The 14,524-nt window shown below is 43.5% G+C and overlaps 1 protein-coding gene across 1 annotated transcript in view; it reads right to left on the reverse strand.

Moving 5' to 3' along the window:
• LOC121947743 (TBC1 domain family member 9B) overlaps nucleotides 1–9,760 on the reverse strand; it is a 26,585-nt gene extending 16,825 nt beyond the window's left edge. Inside the window, 8 exon segments of the mRNA XM_042492846.1 lie at nucleotides 877–1,023; nucleotides 1,744–1,941; nucleotides 2,031–2,238; nucleotides 5,119–5,377; nucleotides 6,499–6,730; nucleotides 7,827–7,945; nucleotides 8,022–8,132; nucleotides 9,513–9,760. Of these exon segments, the coding sequence (XP_042348780.1) occupies nucleotides 877–1,023; nucleotides 1,744–1,941; nucleotides 2,031–2,238; nucleotides 5,119–5,377; nucleotides 6,499–6,730; nucleotides 7,827–7,945; nucleotides 8,022–8,132; nucleotides 9,513–9,630 (1,392 nt within the window). The 5' untranslated portion in view covers nucleotides 9,631–9,760.
• Nucleotides 9,761–14,524: the final 4,764 nt, after the last annotated feature.

The raw sequence follows: 14,524 nt of genomic DNA on the forward strand, positions 1-14,524 counted from the left end.
CGTCAAAAGCTTTCAGTACAGCACCTTTGGAACCAAAAGTAACACCTACGAACATGAACATCTACCTGGGCCCTCGACCTGTGCAGCATTTCCACCGCAGACAGGACTCTGGCATGTGGGTGGGGCTGTTGGCACTTGCTGTAATTCCTCGTTCACCAGCTGCATGGTGACATTTTCAGAACAAAAAAGAGCAGGCTCCAGTGAGTCTCTTTGTGTGGGACATTTATAAATAGCTGCTTCTTGCATTAACTCCTTGTCAGGCAAGCGCAGGGGTTTAGTGCCGCTGCAGCACACAGGAACCACGCTCTGCCAAGTTTTTTCTCCAAGTGAGGATTAAAATGCACAGTTCATGTTATCCAGTTTAAATTAATCTTAATTTTTTAAACCTTTGAATATCTGCTCATTACTGAAAGAGTCTGTCAATCAAGAGAGAGATTTAAGGATTGTTGATGGATTCACGTCATAAACTCATGCACTGAGTAACATTACAAGTAAACGTTCCAACCTAAAAGTTTCCTGCAGTCGGCCCAGTGAATGAAATTACTTTTTTCTCAGTCTGCAGCTGCAAACATCCTTTGATTTTACAGTTATAGTTTACTAACATATTAAAACCGAGTCACGCGTGAACGGCGGTTAGGCAGCCACAGCTCAGCCCTGAGCACAGACTGTTGATCCTCTACAGACCAGTCAACAGACTGCAGTGTCTCTCGCTCCTCCCTTTAGTACCGGATCTGTGTACCAGGGGCTCCAGCGGAAAGTGACCAAAACTGGGATAATAAAGGAACCATCCACAACTTTGCACAATGAAAGCACAGATTAACAGAGCTGGCAGTCCTCAGAATTAACGTATCTGAAGGTAGCGGGACTTGAACTCACGGCTTTGGGTCCCAGGTCCTCCAGAGTGTCTCGGTGGTAGAGCTGCAGCAGACCCTGGCTGGCTGTGGGCAGACCGGGGTGATAGTGACGCCCCCTCTGGACGGACTCGGAGCCTGCAGACAGAGACGAGGGGGCGCTGGAGGACGCCTGAGGACACAAAACGGACATCATAACAATAAAACAGAAACTCTTCTGCTGACGCCTGAAACCAGCTGCCCCCGGTACACCTCCCACACACACGGAGGCAGTAAAGATACACACTTTTACTGTTCACACCGAACACCATGTGAGCGCTTCTGACTGTGAGTTAACACACAAAGTCAAAGACACAGACAGACACACAATCATTGGACGCAATCAATGGACACGAAAATGCATATTTTGCATTTTTTGTGTTCGCTGTCGAGTCAAGTCAATTTCATTAATAAAGCCCAGTAAACTCCCCCAAAAAACCCCATAACTGTGTGAAAACTCCAAGAAATATCCTTAAATCCTAGAAAGGTCCTATAATCCTAGAAATGTCAAAAAATCCTAGAAAAGTCCAAAAATTCTAAAACTGTCATAAATCCTAGAAATGTCTTAAAACCCTGTAAATGTCCTAAAATCTGGGAAATTTCCTAAAACCCTAGAAGTGTCCCAAAATCCTAAAAATGTCTTAAACTCTGAGAAATGTCCTAAAATCCTACAAAGAATCCTGAAATCCTAGAAACGTCCAAACGTCCAGGAAAGGTGCTGAATTTGGTTCTCGGTATGAACGCGGCATCGGTACATAACTTCTGATCTGAGTCAAACGAAATGAAAATCCTGTTTTCCAGGAAAGACTTTAGTCCCAGACAAAGAGAAAAAGCCTCTAAACGAGCGACGCACCGAGTGGCCAATCAGAGACAGCGGGTTGGTGTCGCCCCACGAGCTGTCGGGCGTTCGCTGCAGGAAGTCCGAGATGCGTTGGACAAGGAAGTCTCTGTCTTTGAGGTTGGCAAACAGGAAGTTCATCTTGTTCTTGGTGCTGATGGAGACGGGACAAGGCAGGACGCTGCTGCTGTCCGCCTTCTCCACAATGGACACCTGAGGAGCAGAGGATGATGGGTAAAAGCCACTGTGCAGTGAGCGTGATGAAGCGTACGTGCGGGCGTGCTGCCGTGTTTCCTCCTCACCTCTCTGAGCGGGATGATGAGCTGACACAGGTCTTCTTCTCTGCTGTTAAAACAGATGTAGTTGTTGGAGATGAACAGCTGTCCCACCACGTGCATCTTAGCAAACGGCGTCCACAGCGTGCAGTCCGTGTGTCCGTCCAGACGCTCGTCCTGCGTCAGCCGGAACATCGTCCGGTACCGCTCATTCTTCGCCCGCGCGTCCAAATCCCTGCAGCCACGACACGGACAGGAAACGGCTGATCAGGTCAAAGGTCAGCGACAGAGCGGTCCAGGCTGAGACACAGAGACAGTTAGTTTGACGGCTCAGGTGCACAAAGTGACGGCAGCATCACTGATGAGATCACACACGGATATATTGTCTGTTTCTATCGGTCAAACTGCACCCTTCTACACATGTGCGTAATGTATACCAGTGATCCTCAACATACGGCCCGCGGGTCAAATCTGGCCCCTGACAGGGTGCAGGGTGGCCCCCCCCAAACGCTTCCTAATTCACAATAAAAATAAAGTGATTCACTCTGTCTGTCAATTGTTTTTGTCCTTTTAGTGTCTTTAAGGTGCCAGAGACATAACAGAGCATCAAAATATAGCTTGCTAATCAAAACCTACTGTCCTAAAATCCTAGAAATGTCCTAAAATCCTGGAACATGTCCTAAAATCCTAGAAATGTCCTAAAATCCTGAAACATGTCCTAAAACCTTAGAAATGTCCTAAAATCCTGGAACATGTCCGAAAACCTGAGAAATGTCCTAAAATCCTGGAACATGTCCTAAAACCTGAGAAATGTCCTAAAATCCTAGAAAGGTTTTAAAATCCTAGAAATGTCCTACAACCCTAGAAACTTCCTAACATTCTAGAAACGTCCTGAAATTGCAGCAACATCCTAAAAGCTTGTCTGATTTTATTATGTCGTCTTTTGTGTCTGGGGGCCAAAGACAAATTTCAGTTTGATTCTATTCTACGTCCCAAAATCCAAGAAACATCCTGCAATCCTAGAAACGTGTATGGGGCCGCTGCGTTTGGCCCCTGCCCTGCTGTAAGTTTGTAAAAGTGGCCCTCTAACGCAGCAGGTGTCTCTGTGGCAGTGTCTCTGCTGAGTGTCTCTTTGGGAGTGTCTCAGCAGAGTGACTCTGCAGAATGACTTAGCAGAGTGTCTCTCCAGCGTCTCTGCTGAGTGTCTCTGCAGCGTGTCTCTGCTGAGTGTCTCTGCAGCGTGTCTCTGCTGAGTGTCTCTGCAGAGTGTCTCAGCAGTGTCTCCGCAGAATGACTTAGCTGAGTGTCTCAGCAGTGTCTCTGCAGAGTGTCTCAGCAGTGTGACTTAGCAGTGTCTCTGCAGCGTGTCTCTGCAGAGTGTCTCAGCAGAGTGTCTCTGCAGAGTGTCTCGGCAGAGTGTCTCGGCAGAGTGTCTCTGCAGAGTGTCTCAGCAGAGTGTCTCTGCAGAGTCACTTAGCAGAGTGTCTTTGCTGAGTGTCTCTCCAGCGTCTCTGCTGAGTGTCTCTCCAGCGTCTCTGCTGAGCGTCTCTGCAGCGTGTCTCTGCTGAGTGTCTCTGCAGCGTGTCTCTGCTGAGTGTCTCTGCAGAGTGTCTCAGCAGTGTCTCCGCAGAATGACTTAGCAGAGTGTCTCTGCTGAGTGTCTCTCCAGCGTCTCTGCTGAGTGTCTCTGCAGCGTGTCTCTGCTGAGTGTCTCTGCTGAGTGTCTCAGCAGTGTCTCCGCAGAATGACTTAGCTGAGTGTCTCAGCAGTGTCTCTGCAGAGTGTCTCAGCAGTGTGACTTGGCAGTGTCTCTGCTAAGTGTCTCAGCAGAGTGTCTCTGCAGCGTGTCTCTGCTGAGTGTCTCTGCTGAGTGTCTCAGCAGTGTCTCCGCAGAATGACTTAGCAGAGTGTCTCATTAGTGTCTCAGCAGAGTGACTTAGCAGAGTGTCTCTGCTGAGTGTCTCTCCAGCGTCTCTGCTGAGTGTCTCTCCAGCGTCTCTGCTGAGTGTCTCTGCAGCGTGTCTCTGCTGAGTGTCTCTGCAGAGTGTCTCAGTAGTGTCTCTGCAGAGTGTCTCAGCAGTGTGACTTAGCAGAGTGTCTCTGCTAAGTGTCTCAGCAGAGTGTCTCTGCAGCGTGTCTCTGCTGAGTGTCTCAGCAGTGTCTCCGCAGAATGACTTAGCAGAGTGTCTCATTAGTGTCTCTGCAGAGTGACTTAGCAGAGTGTCTCAGCAGTGTGACTTTGCAAAGTGTCTCTGCAGAGTGTCTCAGCCGAGTGTCTCTGCAGCGTGTCTCTGCAGAGTGTCTCTGCAGCGTGTCTCTGCAGAGTGTCTCTGCAGAGTGTCTCAGCAGTGTCTCCGCAGAATGACTTAGCTGAGTGTCTCAGCAGTGTCTCTGCAGAGTGTCTCAGCAGTGTGACTTAGCAGAGTGTCTCTGCTAAGTGTCTCAGCAGAGTGTCTCTGCAGCGTGTCTCTTCTGAGTGTCTCTGCTGAGTGTCTCAGCAGCATCTCCGCAGAATGACTTAGCAGAGTGTCTCATTAATGTCTCTGCAGAGTGACTTAGCAGAGTGTCTCTGCAGAGTGTCTCAGCCGAGTGTCTCTATAGCATGTCTCTGCAGTGTGACTTAGCACAGTGTCTCTGCTAAGTGTCTCTGCAGAGTGTCTCTGCAGTGTGTCTCTACCGAGACACTAAGGAGAGTGTCTCTGCAGTGTGACTTAGCAGAGTGACTTACCAGAGTGTCTCAGCAGAGTGACTTCGCAGAGTGTCTCAGCAGAGTGACTTAGCAGAGTGTCTCAGCAGAGTGTCTCAGCAGAGTGTCTCAGCAGAGTGTCTCTGCAGAGTGTCTCAGCAGAGTGTCTCTGCAGAGTGACTTGGCAGAGTGTCTCTGCAGAGTGACTTAGCAGAGTGTCTCTGCAGCGTGTCTCTGCAGAGTGTCTCAGCAGTGTCTCTGCAGAGTGACTTAGCAGAGTGTCTCAGCAGAGTGTCTCTGCAGAGTGACTTAGCAGAGTGTCTCAGCAGAGTGTCTCTCGTTTTATTTGTTTATGATGTCCCTCTGAGTGTGATCAGATGAAGCCTGTCAGCTCGATGTCGATACCACGGTTACGGATCAGAGTGAGACCTCTTGAGCGCAGAGACGTTCTTCAGCGTCTTGCAGGGTTTGGGCAGCGAGCGGTCGGCGGCGAACGCTTCGTTGTCGAGCAGCTGGCGCATGGCGATGTTGGCGAGCTGCTCCATCAGCTTGAAGGTGTCGTTGATGTTCAGGAACATGGAGAAGAAATGCTCCGTGTGACGCGTGCTGACGCGGACGCTCTCCGGGAACACCAGCGTGGCGTTCTTCTCCAGCTGGGTCACCTCCGTCCACTGCACTACCAGGGTCACTGAGGGGTCAAAGACGAACATACGTGCCAGTATTAGACATGTGTCCTTGACATGGGGACGACCTTACAGTCCCAGCAGAATAACGTGAGCTCTGTCATTACTTACAGCTGTTTATTTGTGTAAATAAACACGACAGTTTTTTATGCTGATCGAACAAAAGCAGAATCTGTGGAGAAACGTTTCGTTCGCAGTAACGCAGACGTTTGACCACCGTTTGTCTCACTGTGAGACACACGGTGGGACACACAGTGTGACACGAAGTGAGATACGCGGTGGGACACACGGTGGGACACACGGTGAGACATGGTGAGACACATGGTGAGAGACACGGTGAGAGACATGGTGAGAGACAAGATGAGAGACACGGTGAGACGCGGTGGGACACGCAGTGGGACATGCGGTGGGACACACGGTGAGACATGATGAGACACACGGTGAGAGACGGCGAGAGACACGGTGAGAGACATGGTGAGACACGCGGTGGGACACAGTGTGACACGAAGTGAGACGCGGTGGGACACGGTGAGACATGGTGAGACACACGGTGAGACACACGGTGAGACACACAGTGAGACAGGGCATGAGTGAAGTGCAGGTTGTGAGAGGTGGAAACAGACAACAGTCTTCCTCAAAGACGGACATCGCTGGACGTCCTCATTCTTCATTCCCATTTCATCTGCATGGTTCTTATGACTTTTTTAAATTCATTTATTTATTTTTTATTATTTTACATTTTTTATGATCATTATTATTTTGTATTTTATGTATTTATTTTTCAAATGTATTTATTTATTATTAATTTAATTTTTTTTTTTTTTACTTACATTATTTGGTTTTGATTATTAATATCACCACCAGAATAATCGTGATCACTGTGCCCTCTTATTGTCTTATTGTTGCGTATTTTTCCATTTATTTCTGTGAAGTGTGAGATGTTGGCGTCCCCTGCTGGGACGTACTGGGGTTGGTTGCATGTGAGGACATGATTAATTACACGCGTGAGATCGGAGCGCTGCACATTAAAATATAAACATGACAACATTGCGTTCTGACGTTGTGTTGTCTTAGTTTCAGACCGAGTGACATCATTAAACTCTGGCCCGTGATTGGCCGGTCGTACCTTCTTTGCCCAGCAGGAAGGAGTAGAAGCACAGGTGGTTGACGGACAGGTAAAGCCAGCCCTGCCGCGGCACTCGGCCCTTCCAGTAGCTGCACGAGTAATAGTTCACCAGCTTCTCCTCCTCCGGCATCCCGAACAGCCTCCTCATCTTCAGCTCCGCCTCTCGAAACTTCCCACAATCCTCCTCCTGCTCCTCGCCCTGCTTCAGACGGTTCTCCTCCGCAATGATGCCCTGCAGGAAGTGACATCACTCAGGATCAAACACAAAAAGAGACAAACGACCACAGACCGTAAATAAAGATGGACGACACATCAGCTCCACCACAGTGTACCTGCTCGGTGTGTGTCGCCCCCTGCTGTCTGTCTGCAGTACAGGTCATAGAGCCCGCCCCTCCACGTTAGTGAACGGGCCGAACGAAAAACAAATAAACGTTTCCAAAAACGCTTTCTGTCACTGAAGGTCGTTCTCATCGCCCTGATGTTTCTTCAAGGGTTTGTGTTCATGATACGTTCGGTTTAAATTAGTTATTAAATTACACAAAATGGGAGGTTTTTTAAAAACATGGAAAGTGTGGATCGACTTCCTGAACTGCATGTATATGTATGTATGTATGTATGTATGTATGTATGTATGTATGTATGTATGTATGCATGCATGTATGCATGTATGTATATATGTATGTATGCATGTATGTATATATGTATGTATGTATGTATGTATGTATGTATGTATGCGTATATGTATGTATGTATGTATGCATGCATATATGTATGTATGCATGTATGTATATATGTATGTATGTATGCGTATATGTATGTATGTATGCATGCATATATGTATGTATGTATGTATGTATGTATGCATGCATATATGTATGTATGTATGCATGTATGTATATATGTATGTATGCATGTATGTTTATATGTATGTATGTATGTATGTATGCATGTATGCATGTATGTATATATGTATGTATGTATGTATGTATGTATGTATGTATGTATGTATGTATGCGTATATGTATGTATGTATGTATGCATGTATGTTTATATGTATGTATGTATGTATGTATGTATGTATGTATGTATGTATAATGTATGTGTGCAGATGTATGTATGGTATTATTCTTGTATTAAAGTCTTTGTTTTTTCCTTCTCTGTTTATTTCTTCACCTATCTATTTTTTAAACGTAGATATTTTCGTACCTCCTCTTTATTTTTCTTGGAGTACTGTTTACAAAACTTCTGAAGTTCAATAAAACATAATGTCGGTCTTTTCTGCCATGATTGACAGCTGTGACAGCCAATCACTGGTAAAACTGACGTACGCAGATCTTTCCTTTGACGAAGGTGGTGACGTCCTCGTCGTTGTCAAAGATGGAGATGGTCTGCAGCAGGTTGGACTCCAGCCAATCCCAGTGCTCCGTGATCTCCTTCCTGGACGAGCCTGCGAGACACAGCCGAGGGTCAGAAAACAAACATGAAATCAGCCAATCACAGAGCTCCGGGCTCCGCTGACCCACCGCAGGCCACGTTCCAGTAAACCTGAGAGTCGGCCGTCTGCAGCAGGATCCTGTACGGGGCCACCCGGGCACTGGAGTCCAAGACCACATCCAGAGTCCCAACCAGGAGACCTGCACAGACAGAGACAGACAGAGACGTAAACCAGGAGACATTCAGAGAGAAACAAGTGACATAAACCAGGGGACATTCAGAGAGAGACAGGTAGAGACGGGCAGAGACGTAAACCAGGGGACATTCAGAGAGAGACAGGTAGAGACGGGCAGAGACGTAAACCAGGGGACATTCAGAGAGAAACAAGTGACATAAACCAGGGGACATTCAGAGAGTGACAGGTAGAGACGGGCAGAGACGTAAACCAGGGGACATTCAGAGAGAGACAGGTAGAGACGTAAACCAGGGGACATTCAGAGAGAGACAGGTAGAGACGTAAACCAGGGGACATTCAAATGTAAGTGTGAATCTTAAACACAGTAATCAGATTACTTTGATTATTAACTGTAGTAAAATATTATTGTTGACGGTTGATGTACTGATGAAGCGCAGTACAAACCGACATTATATTCAGTCACAGTTCTGACCGTCAGTCTCGAGGTACTTTTACTTTAGCTGTCAAATATTAGTGTTACTGCGGTACATATATGAGCTGGTTACCGAGAGACTCGGATTTAATTCAGTTCAACTGTGTGTTTTCTTTAAAAATTGCCTTTTTTTTTAAAGAAAAAGAAATCACCAAAATATTTTCTCTAAAATTTGCCAAAGACCTTTAAAGAGAAAAACAATCACCAAATTTAAAAAAGAAAAGATGCGTGTTTTCTTTCAAGATCAGCGGTAAAATAAATCCAACACAGCCATTTAGAGTCGATACGCTTCTCCTGAGTCTAAAGTGTTAAAGATTCAAAAACATCAACCCAAGATTTCTTTTAGATAGCCAGAAATTTTGACAAATGTTTTCTTCAAATATTGCCAAAACAATTAAATTAAAAAGAAATTACCAAGATGTTTGTAAATATTTAGAAAGATTTTTAAAGAAAAACAAAACCACCTTTTTTTGAAAACATGGCCCCCGGATGTGCCCCCCCCCCAAAACCAAAGAGGAAAGAAACAAAAGACCGTTTTTTTTACCAAAATGCTTTCTTCAAAAAATCCAAAAATGATACAGTTCAATAAAGTTTTAAGTTTTTTTTTTTAAAGAAAAAACAAAATCACCATAAAAAAAAGAAAAAAGACAGAACTTAAGCCACTTTCAAAATAAAAGAACATAAACCCCCCCACCGATAAATGACCAACTGTCCCTCGCGGTACACACAGTACATACAGTACACAGAGTACACAGAGTACGTGTATAAATACTGTGTGCAGGCTAACTGAAGCCGCTCGGGGTCTCGTGTCTTCAGACTCTCGGACGTGTTTCTGTCCCCTCGTGTCCCCTCAGACACGCACGTATGTGGACACAGAGAGGACAGACACGGTGTTGGACCGCGGACACTGACCGGACAGTCCCCCGCCGCGGCCGTGTCCTCGCCTCCTCTGCAGGATGAAGAACGGGTTGGCCCGCTCGGACACCCACAGCGCGCCGGCCAGCAGCACCTCCTCCGGCTCGATCCACATCTCTGCCCGCTCCCTGCGCACCGTCCGCCGGCGGAGAGCACCGTTAGCACCGGGGGGAAGGAGCGTTAGCACCGGGCGGCTCCGTCTAATTCAGGGCGAAGACACCGAGCCGATGTTGTTGTTTTCGCTCGGTCTGCTGACTGAACATCACTTCCGGGTGTGACGTCACAGGACGCGTCATGACGTCACAGACGGAGAGCGCCGTTAATTTATTTATTTTTTATTTTAATGGAGAAATTCTTCATCCACAAACAAAATATTTCAGGCTCACGCCCCTCTTTTTTTAAAAATGGATTGTTTTAATTTTAATTGTAATGTCTCTCACTGTCGTTAATTACAACAAACATCCCATTTTTACATTATTATAAACACCCCTGATGTAATGTGAATGTGTATTATTTTTGTTACTGCCCATGTCCTTTTATTGTATTTCTTTAAATTTTAATAATTCATTTTAAATATCTTTATTACAAAGCCAAAATTTAAAAATTTATATAAATAAATAAAATTAAACAATGACAAAATGTTTTCCAGGTCCAGGTTTTCAAATATAATTTGAGTGGATTTTGGATTGGATCAAATCTTGAAAATGGGTTATTCAGAAGAAAAGAAGAAAACAAGGATTCTGATATTGAATTAGATCATTTAATCCAGTCTCCGTTTGATCTGGATAAAACCTTCAGTTTATGTTATTCTAACATTTAGACGGACGTGCGTACCTTTGATTAAAAAGAACAAACAGAAAAAACAGGACTCTATAATAAAATTAATTATTTGATGAACAGCTGCTATAAAGTAAATAAAACTGACAAAAACAAAAATGAAACTGCACAAAAATGAGATGGATTATCAGATCCGGGATAGCAAAACATGGAATTTCCAAATCCGGAGGTTTAACATTTGAGTAACTAAGATCCATATTTTCAAGGTATTACAAAATACATGTTAGCTAATTAAATAGCATTTTGGAATGAATTAAAGAATACATTTTTAAAAAGTCCTGAAAGGTGATTCTTTTTATTTTATGCGCACAAGTTAATTATGTTATGGAAAGAAAGTTATCTTGTGCACACAAGATCATTTTTATATAAATATAAAATAGAATTCATAAACAAAATATCATTTTTTGGACTAATGTATATTTTATCCCTGATTCTTTCATTAAAAACCCACAAAATGACTTGATTTCTTTCAAACACAAGGGAAAAAGGTGACTAGCAACTAAAGAAATTACCTCAAAATTAGCAAGAAATTAGTAAAATGTCACAAGAAAACTGCCTGAAAATAAGCTCAAAAAGAAAAGAAAAAAGGTTTTTAAAAAAGGGGGAAAAAAGAAAATGACCTTATGAAAGTACTAAAACTAAAACTTTTTCCTGTAAGATTATTTTAAGTACATAAGAATTGCAAATGTAGTTTCCTGGACATTACACTTTATTTTTTAATAATATAATAATCCTCTCCAGCTAATTGTCAGATGATTTCCTCCTCCCTGTTTACTTATTTTTTAAATTTTCTTTTTATTTATATCTATATATATATTCTATATTATATTTTAATCACATTTCATGCAAAGTTGCTCATTGTTTTCCAAAGAAATTAAGCCAATTTTCTGAGATTTAAGAAGTTTAAATGCTTATTAAAGGCGTATGAATGCAGCACAGGAGAACTGATCCAGGTGCTAAAAGCTTAAATTTGACTATCTTGATATTTGCATTATTAGAATATTAGTATACTTTTCTTTTTTCTCTGCATTTTTATTGTAAATTCTGCTTTGTCAAATAGTGTTTTCTTTTTTGTTTTTTAAAAACAGAAAATCTTCGTCATTGAGGTTCCACAGCAGCAGACTTCCGCATCTTCATTTGTATTTCAGTCACATAAATATCCAAATATTCACGTATATTTTGACTCACTGTGTGTATCAGATAAAGAGAGTGCGCTGCAGGTTAAAGGCAATAATGACACTTTAATGACACTTTAATGCCGAGGCAGTAAGAGACACAGTGAACTGAAAGCATCACACACATCCTCTTCATCGTCATCATCATCAGTACCATGTGACACAGAGACGAGGACAGACAGATGAGGACAGACGAGTCCCTCTTCAGGTCACTTCAGAGATAATATTGATCAATCAGGTTATAGATTGTATAATGCTGTTTATATATTGAGCCCCGTCGCCGGAGCGGATTATTACACGCTGAATAATTCAGAAGCTGTTTAATTAATACACTTTTAAAGGAGCAGTCCGCCACTTCTCTAACTGAGACACAGAGAGGAGACGTGTTAGCAGCGAGGGTCCACCTGCTGACGTCACACCTGAGGACCGAGAGCCAATAGGAGGAGAGGAAGCAGCTGTGTCACCTACTGAAGCAGCTTCAGAGAAAATCATTTTAACCCTTTAGAGACTGTTTGTCTCATTTTAGTCTCTTTTCTTCTTCCTGTTGTGATAACTGTGTGTGTGTTGATGCATGTGTCCTAAATGTAGTCCAGATTGTGTATTTGAGTGTAATCAGTGAATTTGCAGCTCAGCTCCTACAATAAGTCTAAAATACACTGTGGAAACTAAATAGTTACATTCAGACTGTTCAGGTCCAAAAATGCTCCATTGAAACCCATTCAAACTGACATTTTTGATCCCACAGCCATCAGAGCAGAAAAACAGGACTTGTATTATTTCTGGGTGTCATTCTGGGCTTTTGACTCTGAATTTGTCATTTTAACTATTTTCCACCTGATGAGGTCATTTTGACCATATTTGGCATATGGAGGAAATACATGCTATTTCCACTAGGTGACCTGTCACAGTCAATGTAGCTGCTGATCACTGACTGACAGCAGCTACAAAATACAAAATAAATGTACTTTGCATGTAGTATATTGAAAATACTTCATTTTTTTCATCTAAAAACATGGTGGCATCATGACAAAAATATGGCATTTAAAGGGTTAAAATTCTGAAAATTAACAAATATTTTATATTTATGAGAAGGACTGATGTTGGTTAAAAAATAAACTCAATGAAAGAAGAAAATCATATTTTTTAAAGCTTGACTTTGAAAAGTGCATTTCGTGTGCAGAGCGATGTGAGTGTGTGTGTTATTACAGCGAGCCCTAAAGGGTTAAAATTAGATCTTTAATACATCACTTTCTTACAGTATCGCAGTAAACCCTGATAATCTGAGTCATACCCTCGGTTGTGGTATGTGTTGTATCACCAGATTGTTGCCGATGCAGAGCTGCACAGCAGAGTGTCAAGTCGACAGAAAAGATACTTTGAGTGAAAGATGAAACAGTTAAAAAAACCAAAAACAACATGTGATGCGAGAGGCAGCTGTCCCACAGGTATTTTCAAATCATCTCATCTGGCAGCAAAAAAGTTCATATTTGACTTTGTTCCACTCCATCACTGGATGTTGCTTATTCAGAAGTCGGGGCCTGCATGTCCCGGTGCCGATTCAGAGGATTAGTTTTGTCAGAGCTGATTTCCTCCAGCTGACATTAATTCACACAAGTAACCACTATCACGTCCGCTTTCTGATGTTTATAACAAAACAAATTTGATTCAAATCTGCTAAAAATGAAGCCTGTTACACTCGATTTTTGCTCATCTCATTTGTTTACGAGCGGATGCTGACCTTCCCAACGTGGCGCAGACGTATTGCGGCGAGCTCTGAGCACGGGCCAATAAAGTATCTACATCTACACCTTTAAGCTTTACAGTACAGGAAGTGACTCACCTCAGACTCTTTTCTCATTGGCTCACGGACCTGCGGACTCCTGACGACTCGATCGCCGTCTTAGCCGGCTCTCTGCAGGATGGACAGCTGACCCGCCGCTTCACTAACAAGACAAAAATCAGACGGACTCAAGGCTGTCAGTTAATTTTCTCTCTTTTGATGGAGCTAACACTTTCCCCCCCACTTCCACTATTTGTGCTAAGCTAGGCTAATGGTCGTCTCGTCTGACTCTGGAGAACACGAGGGTCGAATACATGTTGAAGTCTTTAGAGGGTTAATAAGAGAAACAGAGGACCCAGGACGCCACCCTGAGGAACGCCACACATCACTGAAACACAGAACAGGAGTATTTTCTGAAATGTTGGACTGTTCCTTTAAATCTAACGTCTCTTTTTGCTACAGGGAAAGTTAACACTGTTACAGGTCGCGCCTGCTTCCTCCAGAGTCTCTGCAGAGGATCCAGGTCCAGGCCCAGGTCCAGGTCTTCCTCTGCTGTTCCAGTTTGAAGGTAAACAGGAAGAATCAGCTCAGTCAGTATCTAGATTACTTCTGATCCAGGACTCTGGCTGGAGTCCAGAAGAGTCTGTTGATGATGTCACCTCCAGTTGGCCAATCAGAGGGTTACAAATTCCCAAATGTCTGGAGTTACGACCCACTGAAAGCAGAACATCAGAAAACACAAACAGAAACCTTTTCTGGGTTCACGTTTTCCAGCTTTGTTGTGGTTCTGGTCCTGGTGTGTTCAGGTCCATTTAAGTTCAGCCAACATAGTCCCAGGTCCAGAACCTTTGACTGGTTTTCCAGGAACACAGGGACATTTTTAAAGCCTTGAGAACCACCTCAGGAAAATCATTTTCTTGAGAACCCAATATATTTTTAACCCCTCAGAGATATTTTCTCAGGAACATTTCCACGAACCCAAGAACCCCTTTAAGACCTCAAGAACCTTTCCAGGAACTCTTCAGGCACTCCGAAAGTTTTTCAAGAACCTTTTTGGATTTTAAGAATGTTTCCAAGCATGTTTTAAGATCCAATAAATGGAGACCAGAGAATTATCTTTAACCCTTTGAAACCTGAGCAAATCGACGAAATAGACACAAGAGGAAGATGGCGATGAGCAATTCAACAAGAGATGGCAAAAAAAATGACAAACAATT

The sequence above is a fragment of the Plectropomus leopardus genome, chromosome 9, assembly GCF_008729295.1.
Source record: "Plectropomus leopardus isolate mb chromosome 9, YSFRI_Pleo_2.0, whole genome shotgun sequence".
Taxonomy (NCBI): domain Eukaryota; kingdom Metazoa; phylum Chordata; class Actinopteri; order Perciformes; family Serranidae; genus Plectropomus; species Plectropomus leopardus.